Here is a 24,290-nt window from a genome sequence, read left to right as displayed (position 1 = left end):
CAGCTATAATTAAATTATTGGATGGCATGGTTATTGTAGCAGTTAGTGCAGTGCTATTACACCGCCAGCGATGGAGTCCGGGGTTCGAATCCCACGCTCTTTGTATGGAGTTTGTATGCTCTCCTCATGTCTCCTCCAGTTTCCTCCCACCGTTCAAAAACTTACCAGGGATTGTTGGTCAATTAGGTGTAATCGGTGGCACAGGCTTGGGGGCTGAAAGGGCCTCTATTACAGTGCTGTTTGTCTAAAATAAAAACAATTTATTGCATTGCAAAAACGATTTACAATCTGTCCTGTAATACATATAATCTCTCTAGATTATTTAATTACTCCTATAGCCTATTAAAATCCATAGAAAGTAAATAATCCATTTCTGCAGTCACATTGTCTCACCATTTTGCAGGTGGACCACAAAAAAAACTGTGAAGCTCTCTGAACTGTTCAACTCTGTTGAAGATTTGATCATGCATAATGAATATGATGAAGAAAACTTTATTTTGTATTTATTTCAGGGATCTCATCGTACTAGTCTTCCAATATTAGGGCCACCTCCACCTTGGCTTGTAAGTAAATTTCAAGTTTAAGAAACATATTTTGGATAATGCATGTATTTTAAATTTGCTTAGGCTAGAAGAGCAAAATTGCAATGGATCGGTAGCTCAGGTAACATTACAATGCAGGATCAGGCCTCCTGCCCACAATGTTAGTATTGATTATAATACCAATTTGAATGATCCTATCTGTTGTATATGGTCTGAATACCTCCATCCCCTGCGTGTTCATTGTCTAACATAATATCAACATGTAAAGTATAATGTTACGTACCAGACAGCAGCGATTATATAAAAAAAAATTGAATCAGATGGGGTTATATTTAAAATAATACTTTTAATCATTAATAAATAATAATATTTCACTTTATCTAATTGAATTAACTTATCTAACTTAACCCACAATTGTGTGTGTGTGTGTGAGAAAAATACCACAAGCTACTACAGCTAAAAACACAATTTTCTAAAGACAGTTCCAAGTTCAGTTTCAGAAAATACCAATGTTGACACCTAGGCTTCAAATTGATGCAATTCGCATGCCTTAGATGGATGAGACATACAGGCCTCAGATGAAATTAGCCGCTCATGAAGTGGGTGAAAGAGACCTGGGGTGGGGGGTGACAGAATGTTGATAACTCTTGAAACCCTTGTTGAGATACTTCCAATGAAATGTCCTTTTTGGACAAGTGCAAACCTCAACTTCCCTCTTCTTTGGCGATGTGGTGGTGGTGGGGGGGGGGGGGTGCAAGACTCAAAGCAAGTGGTGCTCATGAAGCTTTCAAAACCCTTTTTGTGGGTCAGCCAAACTCAAATTACTCTCACTCTGGTCACTGTTCAATGGCAGTATTTATTTTGCGAGTAGAACCCTTTTCATGGGTCAGTCAAACATAAAGTGATCATCACACTTTTTGGTCACTAAGTGGTCTTCCCATTCCTCTATAATTACAAGAGGAAATCAGACAGGTTACCAACATGCTCATCCCTCTATAACTGCAGGAGAAAATCTGACCCCAAGTGGGGTTTTCATTCCCTCAAGGGGGTCAAAGAGTTCTTCACTCTTGTGCTGCCTTCTTAAAATGGCCTCCTGAGCAAATTGTGCACTGTCTATTCACTAAGCTGGTCACATGGTTTTTGGAACATGCTGTTTTTGAAGCCTGCTGCTGGTTCACAGTCATTTTCCAAAACCTGCAAGTTTGTTAAATCTCTTCTAAAGGGACAGTCCCACACAAATAAAATGAACTGAAAAATTGGAGAATGTCACAATAATTTGTGTAAAGTATACCTTTTCATCTTATCTGGTACACTCTGAATACTTTTTGGCATGTTTGTAAATTCATGCATTCCTCTGTCTCCCTACATTGTATTTATATTCATCCATGTGTTGATCAATATTTACTACTTAATTCCTGTGAAAAGAAAGCAATGTTGAAATGCTATAAACCGACCATCATGCATGTTATAGCCAATATCTTTTAAAAGTTGACCCCCTATTTGGCCCAAAATCTGATATTTTCCATATATCGCCAATAAAAGTTCACCACTAAACTCCCCCCACAATTTTGGTGGCAGCCACCCCCCCCCATCTTTGCTTCCGGTGCTGACCGTGGACCCTCGTCTGAGGTCCCTACCACAGACCATTACCTTGGCCACCCACCTATCCAAGCTCCTGATGCCTCGGCTGCCCATCTCCTGATGCCTCGGCTGCCCATCCATCCAAGCTTCCAATGCTATAAATGTAGACCCTCACCTTGGCCACCTGACCATCTGAGGCCTCTACCATGGACCATTGCCTCAGCTTTCTGCCCACCCTAGCTCCCGACACCCCAACATCAGATCATTGCCGTGGCCGGCAACCCACCAGAGCTCCTGGCGCCATGACCGTGGACCCTTGCTTCAGCCGCTGACCCTGGCTGTTTGCCCATCCATTCGAACTCCTAATGCCTCAAGAGATGCAGGCACTTAGAATGTGCATGTAATAGTCGACCCCCTAAAATTTGTTCCATAAAATTTGACTTCTAGGAATTAAATCTTGCTGAAGTTACTCAATAGTTTCACTATTTGCTTGCCACCTGCATCCAACACTATGGCCAAATCACACATGGAAACTGGATGGCATTCTGAAATTGAGTTGTGCATCTTAGTGGATGGAAATTGGGACCACAGTAAAATTTTATGCCTAGAATTAAAGCTCACTATTACTTACTCTTGAAAGTTGTAATTGATACATAAAACAACTAAGTTTTGCATTCTCAAGCCATCAAAAAGAAGAAAGGGGTATATGCCAGCTAGCTTAGCATTATTGGTGGGCAACTTGTTGGGAATATTTAGAGGAACAGCATAAATCTAGGATTTAGAGAGATACGTATAAACTAAGAATATGGTATTTTGTAGGAAGGTTATGCTGATTTTTTTTTTGTTGTAAAATGTGCCTTGTGTGGAATGGAAGCTTCCATTTCGTTAGACTCAGAGAGAAACGATGGAATCCAGTGTTTCTCAAATCCAAAGAACAAACCCTTTTATTTACATTTAAAGAACTATTTATTAGTATTTACGATGCCCTTGGTCCCGAGGGTGAGCCCTCTCACATGTGACTGGATTAATTGATTGATGGCTCAAGTCCCGGTAACACCCACTCCTGGTGATGGTGGAGTTGCTCTGTTAAGCGCATCCTAGTACAGTGTAATTTATGGTGGAAGTAACAAGAACATTTTTGAGGATAAGTGCACATGATGTTGTTCCTATGGACTTTACTGGGTATGTGATGAAATTCTGTAGGGCAGATTGATCAGAAAAATAAAAGCCCAAGGAGAAGTGGAATTTTGAATGAAAAACTGACTTGAAGCTTTAATGCAGTATGTTTGCACAGGGCTCCATATTGAGTTTATTGCTATGATACAAATATCTTGAAATTAATGACATGATAAATCACCTTGCTAAATGTGATTAATTGTTTCAAGAAAGTTCTAGATTTCTGGAAGCTAACAGCAGAGTGGTAAAGTAGGCACAAAATAGGATAAATTTCAACCTCATGAAATATTTGTCAATGTGCTTAGAAAGGGCATAACATGGGATATTTAGAATAGAAAGATAATGGATTATATTCCAGAGATCTCTGAAGATAGCAATAAAGGTTAATAAGTTGATTGACTGAGGCATGACCTATAGGAGCAGGACATTTGTGTAAGAAGTGAACAGAATATTAGGGTACCCCTCGAGCAGTGTACAGTTCCAGTTGCCAATTATGGTAAAGATTTGATAGCCCAGGAGATTGGGCAAAATAATTTGCAGAAGAATGTTGTGCAGTCTGGAAAATTAGTTATGGCATTTTTTTGAACAAGACTGATTGGAAGGTGATTTCTTTGATATGCACAAGATTGGGTGGGCTGGATGGTGAACAGGCTGTATTCTCCTTGGCTGTGTGATCAATAAATAGGGGATGTACAATTAAGATAATTTGTTGGAAATACTTAAGGGGAAAAAATAATCACTGAAAGAGCAGGATGGATTTAGAATTTACAGACTGAAAGACTGGAGAAGTCACTGTTTTATTGTGTTTTTAAAAAAAAAAATGTCGGCATGGCTTCTTGAGATGAAACCCGCAAGGTTACATGTCAAAGTTTGGGAAATGGGGGTAACTATGTGAGGCAGGCATGGTCATAAATAATCAAATAGCCTACCTTTTTTTTATAAAATTCTTTGATTTCATGATACTCTTCATAGAGATTGAAACAACCAGATTACAAATGTGAGAATTTGCTGTTCCTACATTCATAATCTATTCAAATTGAAAGGAGCAGGTACAAGGAGCAGAATGGTCTGCTGCTTCAATTTTTTTCTAGTTTATTATTTTTGTTTGGTACCTTTTCAGTGTTTGCAAATACATGATATTCAGAAGTGCAAAATAGGACCTGGGAAAGGCCACCATTCAATCAAATCTTGCACTAGGATAGTTGGATTATCACATAAAAACACTTTATACTTTACGGTAGCAACTCTCCTCCCCTACACCAGCTCAAAGCCATTTATTTAAGATGTTACTTAATTGAAATGCTTTTTCCATGTGATTCAATACTGCAGGATGAAATAATGCATAGCCTAAAGGTTCAAAGCTCTTTTTTTCTGATGGATCACTAAATGACTAATTTAAATACAATGCCTTGCAGGTGGATATGAAGTACTTGTCACCCCTTATGTTGGCCTATGAAGACAGACTAAGGGAAAAGGATGCTATTTTGCAAGTACATGAGGTACGGTGCTGATGTATACAAGATATAAAAAAAAATAAGGTTTTCATTCAGTTTATTTCCTCTTAAACCACTTTTGAAAACCTCTATGTGCCTGGCACATAATCTGCACATGGTTACTTGCAGGTGATTTTGAATCTTGCTTCGAATGATGTATACTTTGTTGTTTCTCTTATTCTGGTGGAAAATATCTATTATTTCAACGCTGCTTTTATAAAAAGACATCCAGAAGCAATTTGATAACAATTGTTATCAGAACAATTTCACTCCATGTCTTGTGACATCCTTTTGTTTGAAAAATTTATTAAAAAAATTTTCTATACATATAATCATAGCCAAATGTAAAACACAATGATCAAATATTAATATCCAGTCCATAATAGTATAAAACCCAACCCCCCCTTACAAAATCCCCAAAAAAGAAAGAATTAAGAAAAAGCATAGAAAATAATCACTTATTATACAAATAATCACCTATACAATTATACAAGTATAGATACTTGAATAATTTATACAATTAATCATTTAGGTTTTAATTGTTCCCTGACAGTTTTTAATAATTTAAATATATCACTATAAGCTATGAAAAGTCCTTGTTTGCTGGGGGAGCGGTTTCCTGTGGGGAGGGAATTTCTGCAGCGTAAGGGGTTCAGGCAGTGGGATGGGTGGGCCAAAATGTCTGGTGCCAAACTGAGGGCCAAATAGTCTGGCGCCAAAATGTCCTAATCTCATCACCCTTCTGTTCTTCAAGTACATGTAGAACACCATGGTTTTCTTTAATCCTGCTGGACAAGGTCTTCTAATGCCCCTCTTGCTTAAACTCTCCTCAGTCCTTTCTTGGGTTCCTCCGTAGCTACCATATTCTCATAAGCCTTTCTTGACCTTTACTTGCTAAACCTTGTATGTTTATGCATGTTTCCTTCTTCCTCTTGACTAGATGGACTACTTCTCTTGTCAACCATGGTTTCTTTACCCTGCCATCTCTTCTCTACGTTAGTAGAACAACCCCATTCAAGTGGTCCCCAAACACTTGTATCACCTTGGGCTTGACATGTCCAAAAAGCATGCTGTGGATCATTTGTGGCAATGAGAGTTCAACCCCTGTTCTTGCAAAGTTTTTCACTTGCAAGGCATGTTAAGGCTGTCAGAGAAATTCTTCATGAGAGGATGTCAGAGGGCATGAGTCTTTCTACCAACTACCATGTGCAATTCCAAAGAAGAATGCTACTTGCTTGCCTTTAATGACGGCAGCTCCAAAGATGGTCAAGATACTTTAACATTCAGTACAAATTGCCTCTTTGAAGTACTTCCACAGCCCTTGAAAACACAACTTTTCTCTTTGGGTTTACTCATTTTTTTACCTGGAGTATAAAATTAATGTCTGCGAAATAGGCAGACAACTCCAGTGTCTGTCAAAATAGCATGTCTTAATCTGCCCAATGGCTTCCAGTATTGACTGTAATCAGTAACTGTTCTCCCTTTTTCAAGGGTGCAGCTACAACACATATATGTTTAGTTAAGGCTCTTTCAGGTGGCCAGAATACCCCAATGTAAAGTCGCATATGCTACCCCTATGCGGCTAATGAGGCACCCATCTGAATGTGCTGAATGTGCCTCTGAGGTGCCTACACCAACTCTCCTCCAGGAGGGATAATCGGCAGATTGCCGGGCTCCGCTGAGGCACCTGAATGTACAGCCGCTGTAAACGGCTGCCTGGGGGTGGGCTGATAATTCTATCAGCCTGCGACCCAACTCCCTGCTGCCTGACAGCCCCCTGTCACACATCCTGACAGCCTTCTTCCCCCCCTGCACTGATGTCCCCTGCCGGCCGCCCCTGTCCTGACGTCCCCCGTTGGCCACCCCTCCGCAGTAGGGCAGGGTGTTTCGGGGAGGGGGGCTGTTGGGCAGCAGGGCGGGGGCAGCCAGCAGGGGACATTGGGGCAGGGGCGGCCAGTGGGGAAACGCCAGGGCCGGGGCGGCCAGGTGGGAAACGTCGGGGCAGGGGCGACTGGCAGGGGACGTCAAGGAGCAGCCGGACCAGGCTGTCACAACCCGGCTGGCTTCTTCTGCACTGGGGCCACTCTCTGCTACTCAAAATGCAGCATAGTAAAAAAAAATTAAACCCCAACGCAGCTGGAACTGTATGGGAAACACAGAGCGGTTCCACGTGCGTGGGGGATTATGGGTGGGGAAGACTGCCATTGCTATGCTGCATATTTATGACAGATGGTGCTGTGGCACCAGTCGCCCCATGTCCATCACATGTGGCTACAAGGCGCCTCTGCATATCAATAGGCCCTTTCAGGTGGGCTGAAGCAACCTTTTAGGGCTGCCACCTGAAAGGTGAGTCTTTAGGCTGGGATCCGCTCCTGCAGCTGCCCTGAAGCCGGAGGATGCACCTGAAAGCGGCTTTAGATTCACCTGGAACAAAAAACTGAAACTCCATGCAGTGCTAAAATGGTCATGTACGATTGAATTTCTATTTTTTTGATTCAGAAGTTATTGCAGTTATTTATTTGAAGGAAATGTTTTTTTTTCAGTTTAGTTGTTCTGATAGATCACAATTAATCAGTAAACCATCTTAATGTCTTAATATTCACAGAAGGAGATGAAGAATTTCAGAGCCCGAGTCGAAGAAGTGGTGAAGGAGAATAAACAGCTTCATCAGCAATGTGAGAAGAGTGGCACTGTGAGCAACACAGAGTGGTAGGCAAAATAAAGTTCAACTTAATAAATTTTGAATTTATGTCAAGAAACCAGTTTAAAAAAAAATAGACCATTACTAGTGATATGCCAATTAGCAGATGACAACCCAATAGGTCTCAGATCCAGCAGCTCAAGTACAATCCTGACACACGATTGCTGAATGTGGATTTCTTCCAGATGATCTGATATCCTGCCGCATCCCAATGTGCGTGGGTAGTTGATTGATCACTATAATTAATGGTTAGTTTCTCGGTGCCAGTTGATTAGAATGGGGTCGGGTTCACATGATCTTGGTGGTCCAAAGGGACCGTTTCTGTACTGATTCTGATACTTAAATGTTTTTTTTTGAGGGAGTTCAAAAGGTACCTTTGGATGAATTCCACACAATCGGCAGTGCTATTTCACCTGCTGCACTCACAATATTTTATAAGGCAGGTCCCCATCAATATTTATGTTCTTGGGTCTTTTAAGCACATGTTTGTGATTTTATAGATCAGTTTCTGGTTGAATATGTACAGTCAGACAATAATAATGAACAAAAGTACCAATACTGTTCAGCTGTTTAATCTGGACAATTAATAATTTTGCATAGAAAAGTATTGCACAGGAACAGGCTCTTTGACCCACCATTCCTGTTCCAATTATGATGAACTGTCGGGAGGGGGGCTGTTGGGCAGCAGGGCGGGGGCAGCCAGCGGGGGACATTGGGGCAGGGGCGGCCAGTGGGGGAACGCCGGGGCCGGGGCGGCCAGTTGGGAAACGTCGGGGCAGGGGCGGCTGGCAGGGGACGTCAAGGAGCAGCCGGACCAGGCTGTCACAACCCGGCTGGCTGCTTCTGCACTGGGGCCACTCTCTGCCTGTTCATATTTTTGTCTATGCGCCTCTTAAATGTTGCTATTTTACTGCTTCCAACATTTCCCCTGGCAGCAAGTTCCATGGCCTTACTATTCTCTCCGGATTTGAGAAAAAAAATGGCCTCAAATTCCTTTAACTATTTCAGCGTCTCTTTAAATCTATGCCCTCTTGTATTTGACGTTTTCTCCTCAGGAAATATAATCTGTCCATCTAATCTATCTATCCTCTTGTGTACGTATGTTAGGTAATCTCTCTGCCTTTCTCCACCAAGAACAATGCAAGTTTGTCCAACGTCCATCCCCCTGTATCTAATACATTCTAATTCCAACAGCATTCTGAGGACCCTCTTCTGCACCCTCTTTACATCCTTCTTATTAGTGTGGCAACCAGTACTCTAAATGTGGCCTCATCAATTTTATACAACCACAACACATTCTGACTTTTATTCTCGATGCCCCCACCAATGAAGTCAACTGTATTGTACACTTATCACAGACTTCAATTTTGTGTTACACATTTGAAGATGCATTTTTGTTAGTGAGATATAAAACAAGATCTTGTGTTTTAAGTGGGTGTAAAAGTCACAAGGCAATGTTTTGAAGATGACATTTTGCGGGTGCCATGGTTGGTATTTTTCTCTCAAGAAATAGCACTGAAATGTATTGTAATACTATAGCCACAGCAGACTGGACTTGCACAGATTGTAAATGAAAATTAAAAAAAAACCACAGGTGTTGGAAAGCACAAAGTGCTGGAAACATTTAGCACATTCTGATGAAGAATGTCAGACCTGAAAATGCTTTTTTCTTCCCACAAATGTTACTTGATCTACTGAATACTTCCAGCATTTTCTGAGTTTACAAATAATATATTTAAATTCATAGCAAATCTTAATCCCAATTTAAGAAAGAGAGAGTGCATAATATATCCATTACCTGAAATCTCTTGACAGATAAATGCCCCTTGATGTCAAGGATACGATAAAGGTTAATCTCCAGGTTAAGTCAATGGTGAAGAAGGCAGATGCAGTGTTGGCATTCATTTCTAGAGGAGTAGCATTCAAGAGCAGAGATGTAATGTTGATACTCTATAGAACACTGGCGAGACCTCATTTGGATAATGGGATACAGTTTTGTGAAACTTGTTTGAGAAAATATCAGCTGGCTTTGGAGAGAGTTCAGAGAAAATTTACTAGAATGATACCAAGAATGAAAGGGTTAGTATACGAGGAACCATTGTTGGCTCTTGTTGGAGTGCAGAAGGATGGGGGTGGGGGGGGGGAACACCTCATAGAGGCATTTTGAATGCTGAAAGGCCTAGATGGCATTGCTATGGCAAGGATGTTTCCCATGGTAGGGGACAAGAGGGAATAATTTCAGGATAAAACGGCATCAATTTAAAATAGAGATGCAGAAAAATTTCATCAGTTAGAGGGTCATGAGTCTCTGCAACTTGTTGCCACAGGCGGCTGTGGAAGTGAGGTCAATGGGTGTATTTAAAGCAGAGATTGACAGGTATTTGATGAGTCAGGGCATCAAGAATTATGGGGGTAAAGCCAGAGTGGGGTGATGGGTGGATGGATCAGCTCATGATTAGAATGATAGAGCAGACTCGATGGGTCAATGGACCTCCTTCTGCCCCTATATCTTGTGATCTGGTGGACTCAACACCCCACTCTGTAATTGGATTCTGGCTTCCTAATGGAAAGACCACAGTCTGTCTGGGTCAGTGGCAGAACATTGAGCACCATCACGCTGAGCACTGTCGCACCTATTCATGGTACTGACCCACAACTGCATTGCCAGATCCAGCTCCAATAGTGTCATCGTTTGCAGGTAGCACAACAGTAGTTGGCCTCATCAGCAACAACAATGATTCGCACAACAGAAAATCTTGTGGAATGGTGCGAGAATAACAACCTGAGTCTCAAGGTGAACAAAACAAAGGAGTTGATCATGGACTTTAGGACTACACATCTGTAGTAGAGAGAGTGGAGAGTACAACACTTTCCAAGTTCTAATATTTCCCAATTTCAAAACATGTCATCTTCAAAGAAACATAAGTGGCGATATTCTGAATTACTAACTTATGAATCCAATAAATCAAACTTCATAGTGCAACTGTAAGTGGCTTTAATTCGTTGATAAAAGAAGAAACATTTTACATGCATTGAGATTTTCATAACGAGGAAAAAAAACAAAGCATACTGTATAATAATATAACGATATTCATTTTTAAACAAATTAAGACAAATTTAAGACGAATTAAGATGAATTAAAAGAAAAGTATCTTGAGCTTACATCTCCTCCATAATTCTTCGAAGAATGAGATACAAACTCTCTAAGTCCGGATATTACGGTATATGATGTCATTAACACTACAAACAATACTTTCTTAAAGGGATAGGCACAAAATAAACAAAAGATTCAAAACCCAAGGTTTTAACCTTTACATTCCGGCCCCTAATGGACATTAATGACTAATATATAATAATTACTATTACAGATACAAAAGTAAATATGGTAAGTATAAGATTTGAAATCAAAACTTTCTGCTTCTTGTAAAAGACAAATTTTAGTAATAGGTCAATTTAAGTAACCAGTCTTGGTTTTAATCTGCACTTGCCAAACAAAACCATTTTTGTCTGGAACTGTTTCCATGATTTTCCCCAGCAATCAAGAATTTCTTGGTGCAGAATCATCCATTATAATTACAATGTCTCCGCAATAAAATTGCATTTAGATTTAGACCATTTTTGCCTTTCTTGTATTAATGAAAGATATTCTTTAACCTATCTTTTCCAAAATAAATCTGCAATAAACTGTACTCGTCTCCATCTGCGTCTTGCATAAATATCTTCTTTCTGAAATTGACTCTGAGGCATTAAAGGTTTATATTTAAGAAGTAAGAGATGATTCAGTGTAAGTGCCTTGATATCATTTGAATCAACGGAAATTTTCGTTATTGGACAACTATTTAAAATAGCTTCGATTTCGCACAATATGAAGATTGTCATAATTCAGTATTTGACTTCAAAATGAAATTGAGATTCTTCTTGATTGATCTAATCATTCTTTCCCACATACCTCCATGATGTGATCCTGTGGGTGGGCTAAATATCCAATTTTTTTTTTAAATAGTGGTGCATCATGAATTTGATGTTGATTCCAATTTTGAATTGCTTTTTGTAACTCTAGTTGAGCACCTGTAAAGTTAGGTCCATTATCAGAACGTAATTCCTTTACTTGACCATGTCTGATGATAAAACAGTGAAGAACATTGATAAGAGTCTGTATCAAGCGATGACACTACTTCAATATGAATTGCTCTCGCAGTTAAACTAGTAAAAATAGCTCAGTATTGTTTTTCAACACTTCTTCCTCGTTTTACTTGTAAAGGACCAAAATAATCAACTCCCATGTATGTAAATAGGGGTTCATTAGGTGAAACTCTGTCTTGTGGTAAATCCACCATTTGTTCTTGTCTGGGTTTAGCATTTGCTTGTTGACAATGAACTATTTTGATATAATTCTTCTGATCAATGTTGAAGCACCAAGTATTCATTTCTGGCGTAATTCTGATAACGTGATTACAACCACCATGACCTGTGTTTTCATGTATATGTCGAACAATCAATTCAGAAATATGAAACTCCTTCGCTAATATAATTGGATGTTTCATTTCTTCTGGCATTATTGCTTTCTCCAATCTTCCTCCTACTCTCAATACGTTATTTATCAGAATAAATAGCTTGTAAGTGCGACTTGCTTGTGTAACATTCAGATTCTTTAATTTTGATATCTCATTGTCAAATGCCTTTTTCTGACAACAAATTATCTCCAATTCAGCATTCGCCAACTCATCAACTGTTAGGTAACAGCTCTTTCGAGACTTCAGATTCTCTTGATACGATGTAAAAACATAGTTTTTAATCTAAGAATCCATGCTACTGCGCTTTTCAAATGAAAACATGAATAGCAAATTAATTGAATAATTGCATCATTCTCTTTAGATATTTGAATAGTATTCAAATTAGTGTTTTGGATTTCTGGATCCTCCATTGAAAATTCTTTTAACTCCTCTTGATTTTGAGGCTAATCTTCTTGAGATTGCAAAATTAATTGAGGACTGAACACCTAAGTGTTGGCTTTTTTCAGAAACGATTGAACTTTTGATCTTTGTGAAGCCATATCAGCTGGATTATCCACTGTTTTAACATATCTCCATTGATTAGCATGCAAAAGCTCAATTTTATTAATTCTGTTAGTCACAAAGGTACGAAACCTTATGGTTTTGTTATTAATGTTTTTAAATACTGATGTACTATCAGACCAAAACATAGAATCTGCTAACTCCATCTGTAATTCTCTTCTTAATACAGTTTCCATTTTGCTTGCCATAGTAGCAGCAGTTAATTCCATATGAGGTATGGTGACTGGCTTTAATGGAGCCACTCTGGCTTTTCCCATAACAAATCCACAATTTACTCGCCCTTGGTTATTTCGCAGTACTAAATAACTGACAGTACCATAACCACCTCGCTTGTGTCAGCAAAATGGTGTAACTGAGCAAATGTGACAATTCCAAAGTCTCTAGGTTTAAAACATCTGTTGACTTCAAAACTTTCTAACATTTTAAGACTCTCAATCCAATCCATCCAATCTTGTGCAATGGAATCTGGTATAGTTTCATCCCATCTAAATTTTCTTCTGCACAATTCTTGCAGAATTTTCTTGGCTATTAATACTAGTTGTGCCAATATTCCAAAAGGATCATATATTGAGCTTATGATCAAAAAAGGTCATTCTTTCAAAATAGTTTTGAATTTGAAAAGTAGAATGTTACAATCCAAGTCAAAATGTTTTATCTCCTTTGCTCTTTCTGCCTCAGGTATAACAGTCAACGCATCTCGACTGTTGCTAATTCATTTCGTAAGGAAGAAGCCTCCTTTATTACAGATCTCTTTTAACTCGTGATAAAGATTTATTGCTTTTTTTTCTGAAACCACTGAAGTGAGACAATTATCAACATAGAAATTATTTTTGATGATGTTTATAGGTTGAGAACTAAATTGCTCTTCATTATTTTCAGCACATTTCCTGAGAGCAAAATTTGCACAACTTGGTGATGAAGTTGCTCCAAATAAATGAACTGTCATTTTGTATTCAATCATAATCGCCATTAGGCCACCATAACAATTGTAGAAAGTCATGATCTTCTGATGGTACTTTCACTTGATGAAACATTGCTTCAATATCTGCAGCAATCACAACAGGTTCTTTACAAAATCTTATCAGAACGCCTCTTAAAGTACTGGTTAAATATGGACCTTGTAAAAATTGAGAATTCAATGAAACTTTGAAATGCTCTCCTTTCGGGAAAATTCATAAATTGCACTCTCGGACGAGATTGAACGTCGCTAGCTCTTTCCACAGAGTTGATAATTGGCATTCAAGCACTAATAGCGCCACCTGTGGCTCCTTGCATGAGTATACTAATTTCTTGTGGCTGCGGTACCCATTGATCTGCTGGAATCTGAGGAGATAGCCTTGGATATTTCACTTTGAGTGATATATCTTGCCTGAGATAATGCTTTTACTTTGGCCATCTTTATAACATATTGTACCTCAAGATCTAGTTTTTTCTTTTTTCTCATCAGTATTTTTTGTTCTTCTTGCTGGAATTATTGTTTTGTAGCAGCGGTTACACTGCTCCCGCAATAACACACACAACCAGACGGGTTGAGCTCAGTGACCAGACTAGTTTATTGCAGGCTGCTGGGCTGCACTTATATTCCCATCCTGGACCTGGCTGAGAACCGCACTGGAGGGTGCTGACGTCACCTGGGTGTCATGTGGTCCCCCAGTGCGGGTTTCTGAGCCACGAGCTGGAAGGAAGGGAAACCCCCGACGGCGCCATTTTGGCCGGCTGCCCCGCCGAGTGGCTTACAAGCGGGGTCGGTTCGCCTGCCTTGTGGTGAGCCACCACAGTTTCTTAATTTCAGCTTCCATATCTTGTAGAGCATGACTTTTCTCCAACCACTCACGTTGTGCATTGATATTAGCCAAGTCTGCTGTGCCTTAGCATGCATAGCAGATCATGCTTGAAGCATGCGAAGCTGTACTTGCTCTAGATGCCTTTGAAGATCTTCCTATGCTCATAATCTTGGAAATACTATCATCAGGGTTCACATCTGAACTTTCAGATACTGCTGATTGAGTCTCTATCTTCTGTATTTTACTTAGTACTGCACCAGTGGGGTTTTGCAACATACATTCATCTGTTTCAGTTCCACAAACCTTTAAGTCAAGTTAGTGCCTTATCGGAGTCTTCTTCTTGCTTGGTAGTTGAAGCCGCTTCTTCAATGGTGGCTGGCTCCAATCTCCTACCAAGCGTTATTGGTCTGCCTTGATGGGTCAACTCACTATCAAATAGTTATTTGAGATGAGCTGTTTGCTCGAGGTCTTTAGCCCAATGAGACATCTTCTTCTCCATCTTGGATTTTTCACACTGCAGCCTATCTTCTCCTCATCTCCTGGATTCTTGGAACTGTAAACAAATTTGTATCTTGTGTAGTCCCTTTAAGAGGATTTCTCTGACTGGCTTACCTCTGTGTTCTGCACACATTCTGGCATATCAGTTGTTTTTACAACTTTCCAAAGATTCTTCTAGGCTTCCTGCCAGATTCTGGCTGGTTCCTCTCTATCTTATCTCCAAGGTTACAGGTGTCTGCAGTCAGAGAGACATGTTCTCATAGAGACTTCTGGAATATTCTAACAGATTCTCACAGAAAACTAGACTTCTTTAAAGCTTAAATGCTTTTAACAAATTGTGTTCTTTCGGACAAATTTTACAAGCCTTTCCTCCAAACAAAGTTAACAATTATACTTTTCTTTGAATCTAAATATAGATGACACTTTACAAGTTCTAATATTTCCCAATTTCAAAGCGTGTCATCTTCAAAGAAACATAAGCGATTCCAAATTATTATTTTATGAATCCAATAAATTAAACATCATAGTGCAGCTGTAAGTGGCTTTAATTCATTTATAAAATGAATAAACATTTTGCATAACTTTGTATTGAGATTTTCATAATGATGAATAAACAAAACATACTGTAAAATAATATAATGATATTCCACTTTAAACAAATTAAGCCATGATTAAGATGAATTAAAAGAAAAGTATCTTGAGCTTGCATCTCCTCCATAATTCTTTGAAGAATGAGATACACACTCTCTGTCAGTCTGGATATTATGACATATGATGTCATAGTCATTATGGTAACACTAAAAAAATACTTTTTCTTAAAGGGATAGGCACAAATTAACAAAAGAATCAAAAGCACAACGGCTCTGTATACGCTTATCTTTGTGAGGTTTTTCAGTTGGTTGTTTTTCCAGACTCTTTTGTGTAGTCTTCCAAAGGCGCTATTTGCCTTGGCGAGTCTGTTGTCTATCTCATTGTCGATCCTTGCATCTGATGAAATGGTGCAGCCGAGATAGGTAAACTGGTTGACCGTTTTGAGTTTTGTGTGCCCGATGGAGATGTGGGGGGGCTGGTAGTCATGGTGGGGAGCTGGCTGATGGAGGACCTCAGTTTTCTTCAGGCTGACTTCCAGGCCAAACATTTTGGCAGTTTCCGCAAAGCAGGACGTCAAGCGCTGAAGAGCTGGCTCTGAATGGGCAACTAAAGCGGCATCGTCTGCAAAGAGTAGTTCACGGACAAGTTTCTCTTGTGTCTTGGTGTGAGCTTGCAGGCGCCTCAGATTGAAGAGACTGCCATCCGTGCGGTACCGGATGTAAACAGCGTCTTCATTGTTGGGGTCTTTCATGGCTTGGTTCAGCATCATGCTGAAGAAGATTGAAAAGAGGGTTGGTGCGAGAACACAGCCTTGCTTCACGCCATTGTTAATGGAGAAGGGTTCGGAGAGCTCATTGCTGTATCTGACCCGACCTTGTTGGTTTTCGTGCAGTTGGATAACCATGTTGAGGAACTTTGGGGGGCATCCGATGCGCTCTAGTATTTGCCAAAGCCCTTTCCTGCTCACGATGTCGAAGGCTTTGGTGAGGTCAACAAAGGTGATGTAGAGTCCTTTGTTTTGTTCTCTGCACTTTTCTTGGAGCTGTCTGAGGGCAAAACCATGTCAGTGGTTCCTCTGTTTGCGCGAAAGCCGCACTGTGATTCTGGGAGAATATTCTCGGCGACACTAGGTATTATTCTATTTAGTAGAATCCTAGCGAAGATTTTGCCTGCAATGGAGAGCAACGTGATTCCCCTGTAGTTTGAGCAGTCTGATTTCTCGCCTTTGTTTTTGTACAGGGTGATGATGGTGGCATCAAGAAGATCCTGAGGCAGTTTACCTTGGTCCCAACATTGGGTTGTACTAATGTGAGAACTGGAGACTTCCATAGTTTAGCCAGTTGGCAGGAAAGAAAATGGTCTGTGTGTTCCTGATGCTCATGGTTTTAAGATTCTCAGTACAGTAAGTTTTCCTATATCCGAAAAGCTTGGGACCAGGATGTTTTTAAGTTATTGGATTTTTTTTTTTGGTTAACTGAACAAAACCAAAAAAAAACCCCACAAACAGCACAGTAGCATCAGCTGCCACCGATCCCCAACACCTCCCCACCAAGATCCCCACTCCTGCCCGGGTGCCCGAGGTCCCTGCTCTTGCCCTAGAACCTGAGGCCACCACTCCTACCCGGGAGACTGCTCTCCTTGATGACGCCGGGACAGCTGAGAACCAAGTACAGTGGAGAGTAAAGAAGAAATGGAAAGAAAGAGGGGAGGGAGTTACCTCAAACAAGGGTAAATGTCGTTCTAATCTCTCCTAATTTTTCCTCATGCGCTACTTGACCTGCCGACTTCCTTAAATCACTCACTGATGGCTTGAGATTCCAGCCTGATTCTCTAAGCTGACATCTAGCCATTTAGCATCTGTCTTATTGGTTGGTTCTGAGCTCTGTTGTTACGAAACTGATGACAACAGAGTGTCAGAGCCCCACATGGGCAAGTTGGGTGATAAATGTTTTCAACTTGTGACACATTGGTGCTGAAAAAAGTTCAGTTAATAGAACTTTTTGGTTAATGGAATTTTGGATCTGGGGAAATGTACTGCATTTGTACGCTAATAAGATTTTTAAAGTACTTATTTGCATAATTATTTTAAGATTTTTGATGGGAGACTAGTGGAATGAAATTAAAATATTAGAACATGCAAATATAATATGCTTATCATGTACTTTAAACAAGCTGATGAATAAATAATTAAAATTCTGTTTAAATAAATGCTTGTTGTTTCCAAATGATTGTTGTAAATAACACAGTTGATGTGAGTTAATTTTTCTTATTTTCACAGGCGTCAATTGCAGGATCAGGCAAAGTTGGTTTTGGAGGAAAACCAAATTTTAATGGAACAGCTGGAGGTCCAGCAAGCCAAAGGAAAAGGCAGTCACAACAGACACATGCAGGAAGGTTTCTGACTTTATAATTATCTCTTGTTTTAAAGCAAGACCCAACTGTTCACTGGGATTTCTTTCTTTCCATCACTATAATGAAACTTAATTTTATTTTTTAACTTTGCTTTGTAAGAGATGATTGTCAGTGACAGAATAAAATTCATGAAGACTAAAGCTGTAGTCTTAAATAGGAACTGAAAAATAAAACTAGTTTTCTAAGTAATTCATTGAGAAATTAGATTAAATATATGATGATTGATGATAAATGGCAATAATTTAAAGAAATGTAATATTAATTTAAATAAGTATTCTTTTAAAAAAAACACAAATGAAGTGTTGTTCAACTGTGATGTAAAAGAGAAGTTTAAAACTGTATTACAACAAAAGGAGAGGCGTAGAATTTTACCAAATATAGTAAAAAATATAGGTGGCACAGTTGCACTAGCGATTAACGAAACACCTTTGCAGTACCAGCATTTGGGATCAGGGTTTGAATCTTGTGTTGTCTGTAAGGAGTTTGTATGTTCTTCCTGTGTCTGGGTGGGTTTTTCCCTGGGGGCTCTGATTTCCTCCCACCCTTCAAAATGTATTGAAGGTTGTAGATCAATTGGGTGTAATTGGACTGCATGGGCTCGTGGAACGAAATGGCCTGTTGCCATGCTCTGTGTCTAAAATTAAATTTTAAAAAAAGCTTCAGGATTGCACAGGATCAAAGATCAATGAATAGGGTCCAAAATATTGGATTCTGGAAATGAAATGAGAGTCACTGCTTTTGACCACAAGGCAGTATTTCACTGAATGTGGCATCCTGGATTTCTGATGAAACCAAAGTCAGACCACCAAGGAGAAAACCCAAATAATAAGAGTGGTACGTTGCACAAGGGAGATTACTGTGGTTGTTGCGGAGATCATCAACGACAATTCCTTTGAACATCAAAAGCAGATGGTTAGACTCTCTTGTGCCTTTTCCCTCTCATTGCCTGGCACTTTTGTGGCAGAAATGTTGCTTTCCACTTGTCAGCCCATGCCTCTATTCAATTGCTGAGGAAATGTAAATAGAATTGAACCTTGTGCAATCATTGATAAATCTTCCTTTTTCTGAGGGACTGCAGCACCCCAATCATTTGTGCAAGGCATAAATTGGCGATGGTTAAAGAAAGGAAGATGTAAAGGGATATAGATAGCTTACACAAATGTACAATGTATCAGATGGAGCATTAAGTGGAGAAAATTGATATGATCCACTTTGATAAGAAAAGGAAAATATTTTTTAAATATTTGGGAAATTAGGGTATATTGTTGCTCATCAGGACTTGTGCATCCAGTACAATTATATCAGCATGTACGTTCAGAAAAATAACTAAGAATGCAAAGAGTACATTAGTCTTCATTACAAAAAGATTGAAGAATGAGTGTTTAAACAAAAACTTAGCTACAATTCTTATCCCCTTGATGAGACTACAATTGAAGTTTTTAGTATATTTTTGAATTATGAGTGGTGATTTAATTAGATCTGCCAAGATGTTTGCACTAGCTGGTGAGTCTTGAATTAAAGCTTTTTACATTCAAATTTACTCACACCAAGAGCAGAAATTTTGTGAAATTCTTTTTCTCAAATGTGTGTAGATGATTACTTATTGGTTGATTATAGACTTGGAAAAAATCTGGTGATTCAAAATCAGACATGCAAGACCATCAGATTCGACAGAATTGTACAACCCCACAATCTGTAACCACAAGGAGTGGCACACAACAATATCACTATAATAACATCAGAAAATCAATCTGATTCAATAAAAAGTGAACAAGGATCTACCAGGAACTCATACCTAAAAATAACATCCTTACCCAATGTAGCAGTAATATGGGACTACAAACAAAAATAGCAAAGACAAAATCTAAGTCAAAGATTACCATCCCACAATAAATAAATATATCTGCAATCCTGCTGCATCTAGTCATGAATGCAGTGATTAGTTAAAGCAGCTAGCAAGATCTCCCCACTCTCAACAATAACCACTCCCAAAATAGAGTCCTATAGAAAAGGCTGAAACTTGTGTATCCATCTTCAGCTATAAGAGCCGATGTGGGTGATTTATCTGCATTCCAAAAGTTTCTGAGCTCTCGACAAATGTTTTCTCGTGCAGTTACAATGCTGGCAGCTACTTGACAAAATGGGATTGTCTTGGGCAAAAAATTGGACAAGTACAATCCAATTAAATATCACCCAGTCAGCAAAATGATGGAACGTGTTGTCAATTTATAACAATATGATCACCAATGCTCACATCTTGTCTCAGCCTTGGTCCAAACATGGGTCATGAGAGTTGAATTTCATAGGTGAGGTAAGAATGTTTGACCTTGACAGCAAGTTTACATTGACTGATTGTGACATCAAGGAGTACACCTGAAAGTGAAGTCAATAGTCATCAAGGGACTGAGTCAGAAGTGTATGTTGCAGAAAGAAAATTGATTGTGGTTGATGGAGGTTAATCATCCCAGCCAAAGGATATTTCAGATGGTGTTTCTTCACGTGCAATGTCCTTGGACCAACCATCTTCAACTACCTTATCGATGTTTTTTTCTCACATCAGGTGGCAAGAAGTAGGGAGATGATTGCACAGCATTCAAATTTATTTGTAATTCCTCAGCAAACCTGAATTAAATATGTGTGGGATGATAAGTGGTAGGCAAAATTTATGGCCTACATGACCATATTCTCACAGGAGAGAGTTACTGTTACCTTTCACCTCTAACCTGAAAGTAATCTGGACTAGTCTCACAAATACTGTGCCTACAAATGCAAGTCAGAAACCAACATCTGACATGCCTCCTGACAATCCAAAGTCTTCCCACACGTCAGAGGTGTGATGGAATCGATCCACTTGTCTGGATAAGTGCAACTCCAACATCACTTCAAGGCAATCCACCCAAAACCGTCATTTCCACAAATACCATCACATTGCTTTGCTGTACTCGCCTTAGAAACTTTGTTAGCTCCCAAATGTGTTCCTACTACCTCTAAGAAGAACAAGAGCAGTAGGTGCATGGGATCACCACCAATTGCAGTTTCCCTTTAAATTTGTACACCATCCTGGTTTGGAACTGCATCCTCATTCCTTAATCATTGCTAGATTGAAATCTAAAATGTCATTCCCTGCAAGATAGTGACAGTGCCTTAACCAGAAGAATTAGAACAGTTTAAACAGTTGGTGCAGAACCTGATTCTTGGGGGCAATTTAAGATGGGCAATAAATGTTGGCGTTACCAATGATGCCAGGATCTGAAAAATTAAAATGAAACATTATTAACAAGATGGAGGTGAATTTAAAAAAAAAACTAAGTAGTTTTGATTTATTTGTATTAACCGTTTATCATACAAGAATTTTCAAGTGTTTTCTTAGCTGCTTCCCTTGGAATTCCATAATTTTTTAATCCCTCCACATTCAATCCCTCCTGCTAACTTGATGGTCCATTCGAGTTTGGACATGTAGTTTCAATGCATATTTGAATGTTGTGTTTTTAAAAAAAAATCACTCTTCCTCCGTTGTAATATCAGTGTCATTACTTGCTCTCATTTGGGGTTAGTTTTTGGGGTTCATCATGTTGCCATTGGTTAGAACTTTGTCGCATTTTATTAAGCACAAATAACCTTATTTTTAAAAAATGGTCTTAATCTATTTTGATTGTAGTGTCAAAATTAACTAAACAAATAATACTGCTGGAAGCAGAGAAACAAAACCAACAGAAGGAGTTACAAGAAGCTCATCATCAGCTAAACGACCTTTCCTCAAAGTATGGTCAAGTTAAAAGAAGTCTTCATAACAAAATGGAGGTGGATGAACATACCACAATGTTGAATGATCTCAAAAGGTACACAGTTTTGTCTAAATTACTTCAAATGGAAACTAGAATCCTAATATTTGCAGATGGAATTGTCAGGGGTGTATGAAATAACTACCCTTTTATTTCAATGGGAATTAAAATTGGCAATTACCAGTATGGATAGATGATGTGCAATACCCATTTTACAGCAAATTTAAAAATTTCTAATCAAATTCTTTTCAAGGACGACAGAACAAGTTTTTCACAGATTATGTCTGTCATTACAAACATATTGAACAGAGAAAGTAATAATAAGAACTAAGCATAGATATTATGAGTTAGGTGAGAGGGCCCATAAGGTCCTTGCTTGGCAATTGAAAGCAGAACAAGTTTCAAGAATGATTAATGCAATTAGGATGGAGTTGAACATGACTACTTGTAAACCTCAAGACATTAACGGAGCTTTTAAGCAATTTTATTCTTTTATATCAATTGGAATCGCAACGAGATAAAAAGAGTTTTGTCACAGGCATTGAGCTCATTACAAAGCAATGCATGGAGAAGATGGTTTCCTGCCTAAATTTTATAAAGAATTTAAGGATTTGTTGATTCCTCCCTTTATGGAGATATTAGACTAGATGGCAGTAACACACATTCTCCCAGAATCTTTTTCTACTGCGATAATAACGATAATGCCAAAAAAAGGCAAAGATCCTTTAAAACCTTCATCATATTGACCTCTTTCATTGTTAAATGCAGATTATAAGATACTTGCAAAAAATTTAGCTAATAGATTGATGAAATGTTTACTAAAGTTGATAAATATGGATCAGACAGGGTTTGTAAAAAAGAGACAGTCTTCGGATAATGTAACTAGACTATTTAGTTTAATACATTTGGCACAAAAGAGGGGAGATTTAAGTGTGGCAGTGGCTTTAGATGCGGAAAAAGCCTTTGATAGATTAGAATGGGACTTTTTGTTTAAGGTGTTCGAAATATTTGGGTTGGGTCAGATATTTGCAAATTGGATTAGAACCTTATATAATGAACATGAAGCTAAAGTTGTAACAAATGAGCAGGTTTCAGCACCATTTCAGTTAACTAGATCTAATAGACAAGGATGTCCACTATTGCCAGCTTTATTTATTCTAGCAATAGAACGATTTGTAGAACTGATTTGATCTAATCCTGATGTTAAGGGATCAAAAGTTAATCAAGAGGAATATAAAATTAATTTATTTATTGATGATGTTTTGATTTATTTTACAGAACCATAAGGTTCAATCTGTAAAGTATGTTTAAGATTGGAGGAATATGGGAAAGTATCGGGCTATAAAATAAATTGGGTTGAAAGTGAAATTACAGGAGATTATATTTAGTGCCAAAGAGACAGCCAATTTAAATGACCGATGAATGGAATAAAATATTTAGGGATATGGTAGATAATAAATTAAATCATTTATATAAATTGAATTGTTTACCTTTACTTAAGAAAATTGGAGAAGATTTGAATAAGTGGATGACGTTGGGTAGAGATAACCATTAAAATGAATAAATTTCCTAGAGTACAATACCTATTTCAAACATTGTCAATAATGTTGCCACAAAAGCTTTTTCAAGAGTTAAATAAATATATAAGAGCGTTTCTCTGGAAGGGTAAGATGTCGTGGATTTCTTTAGATAACATGGAAGTTTGAGTTAGGAGGCTTACAGCTTCCAAATTTTAAAAATTATTATAAGGTAGCTCAAATGAGGTTTCTTGCTTCATTTTTTTTAAGAGGGAGAGAAGTCAGCTTGGATTAAAGTAGAAATCGATAAAACAGGAGAGAGAATATTAGACCTGAAATATAAATAGGAACCAAAATTAATATCTGGGGAGAGCGAAGGATCTTTGTTGAAACATTTAATTAATATCCAGATAAGCAATGAAATTGTAATGAAGGGAGTTGTGCTACCCAAAATGCCTCTGATCCAAAATTGACCTATTCCATTTTCAACAGATAATCAATTTTTAAACATTTGGTCTCGAAAAGGAATTAGATACATAGAAGATTGCTATAAAGGAGGAAATTTAATGTCATTTGAATAATTAAAAAATAAATACTGAATACAAAATAGTGCACTGTTTTGTAATTATCAATAAAGGGCTTTTTAAGAGATAAATTTGGTCCATCAATGATATAACCAAAATGTGGTGATGTGGAAATGCTGATATGCAATAGACCTGTAAAGAAATTTATTCCAGCTATATTTCAGAAGGGGACTCCAAACAAGGGATATATGGGACAGCAATGAGAGATGGATTTAAATATTAATATTAATGAACAAAATTGATCCGAGAGTTATGTCAAGATAGTATGACAATTAGTTCAATATAATTTTTTACATCAATTATATCTCACACCACAGAAGTTAAATAGATTGAAATCATAGTTCTCAGATCAATGTTTTAGATGTGGCCAGGAGAAAGGTACTTTTTTACATTCTACTTGCTTCTATCCTAAAGTGAGACATTTTTGGATAAGTTTGGCCATTTTTTAAGAGCAGGTTGCGGGAATTAAATTTCCACCAAACCCAATGTTATTTTTACCAGGTAATATTGTCGAGATAAGACCAAAATTGAAATGATCCATACATCAAAAAGAA

General features: G+C 38.4%; 1 protein-coding gene across 14 annotated transcripts in view; it reads left to right on the top strand.

Moving 5' to 3' along the window:
• Positions 1–24,290, top strand: part of cep89 (centrosomal protein 89) — a 105,681-nt gene that overhangs the window by 22,741 nt on the left and 58,650 nt on the right. For all 14 annotated transcript variants that reach the window (XR_011345876.1, XM_069901802.1, XM_069901801.1 and 11 more), the window contains exons 11-15: positions 513–563; positions 4,715–4,798; positions 7,398–7,501; positions 17,720–17,835; positions 21,512–21,692. Coding sequence is in view for 13 of the 14 variants with exons in the window: in XM_069901802.1 (XP_069757903.1) it covers positions 513–563; positions 4,715–4,798; positions 7,398–7,501; positions 17,720–17,835; positions 21,512–21,692 (536 nt within the window). In the remaining variant the exon portion in view is untranslated. The remainder of the gene's footprint in view (positions 1–512; positions 564–4,714; positions 4,799–7,397; positions 7,502–17,719; positions 17,836–21,511; positions 21,693–24,290) is intronic.

The sequence above is a fragment of the Narcine bancroftii genome, chromosome 10, assembly GCF_036971445.1.
Source record: "Narcine bancroftii isolate sNarBan1 chromosome 10, sNarBan1.hap1, whole genome shotgun sequence".
Taxonomy (NCBI): domain Eukaryota; kingdom Metazoa; phylum Chordata; class Chondrichthyes; order Torpediniformes; family Narcinidae; genus Narcine; species Narcine bancroftii.
Note: the sequence above shows the minus strand (reverse complement) of the source record. Positions and strands in the feature narration are given on the sequence as shown.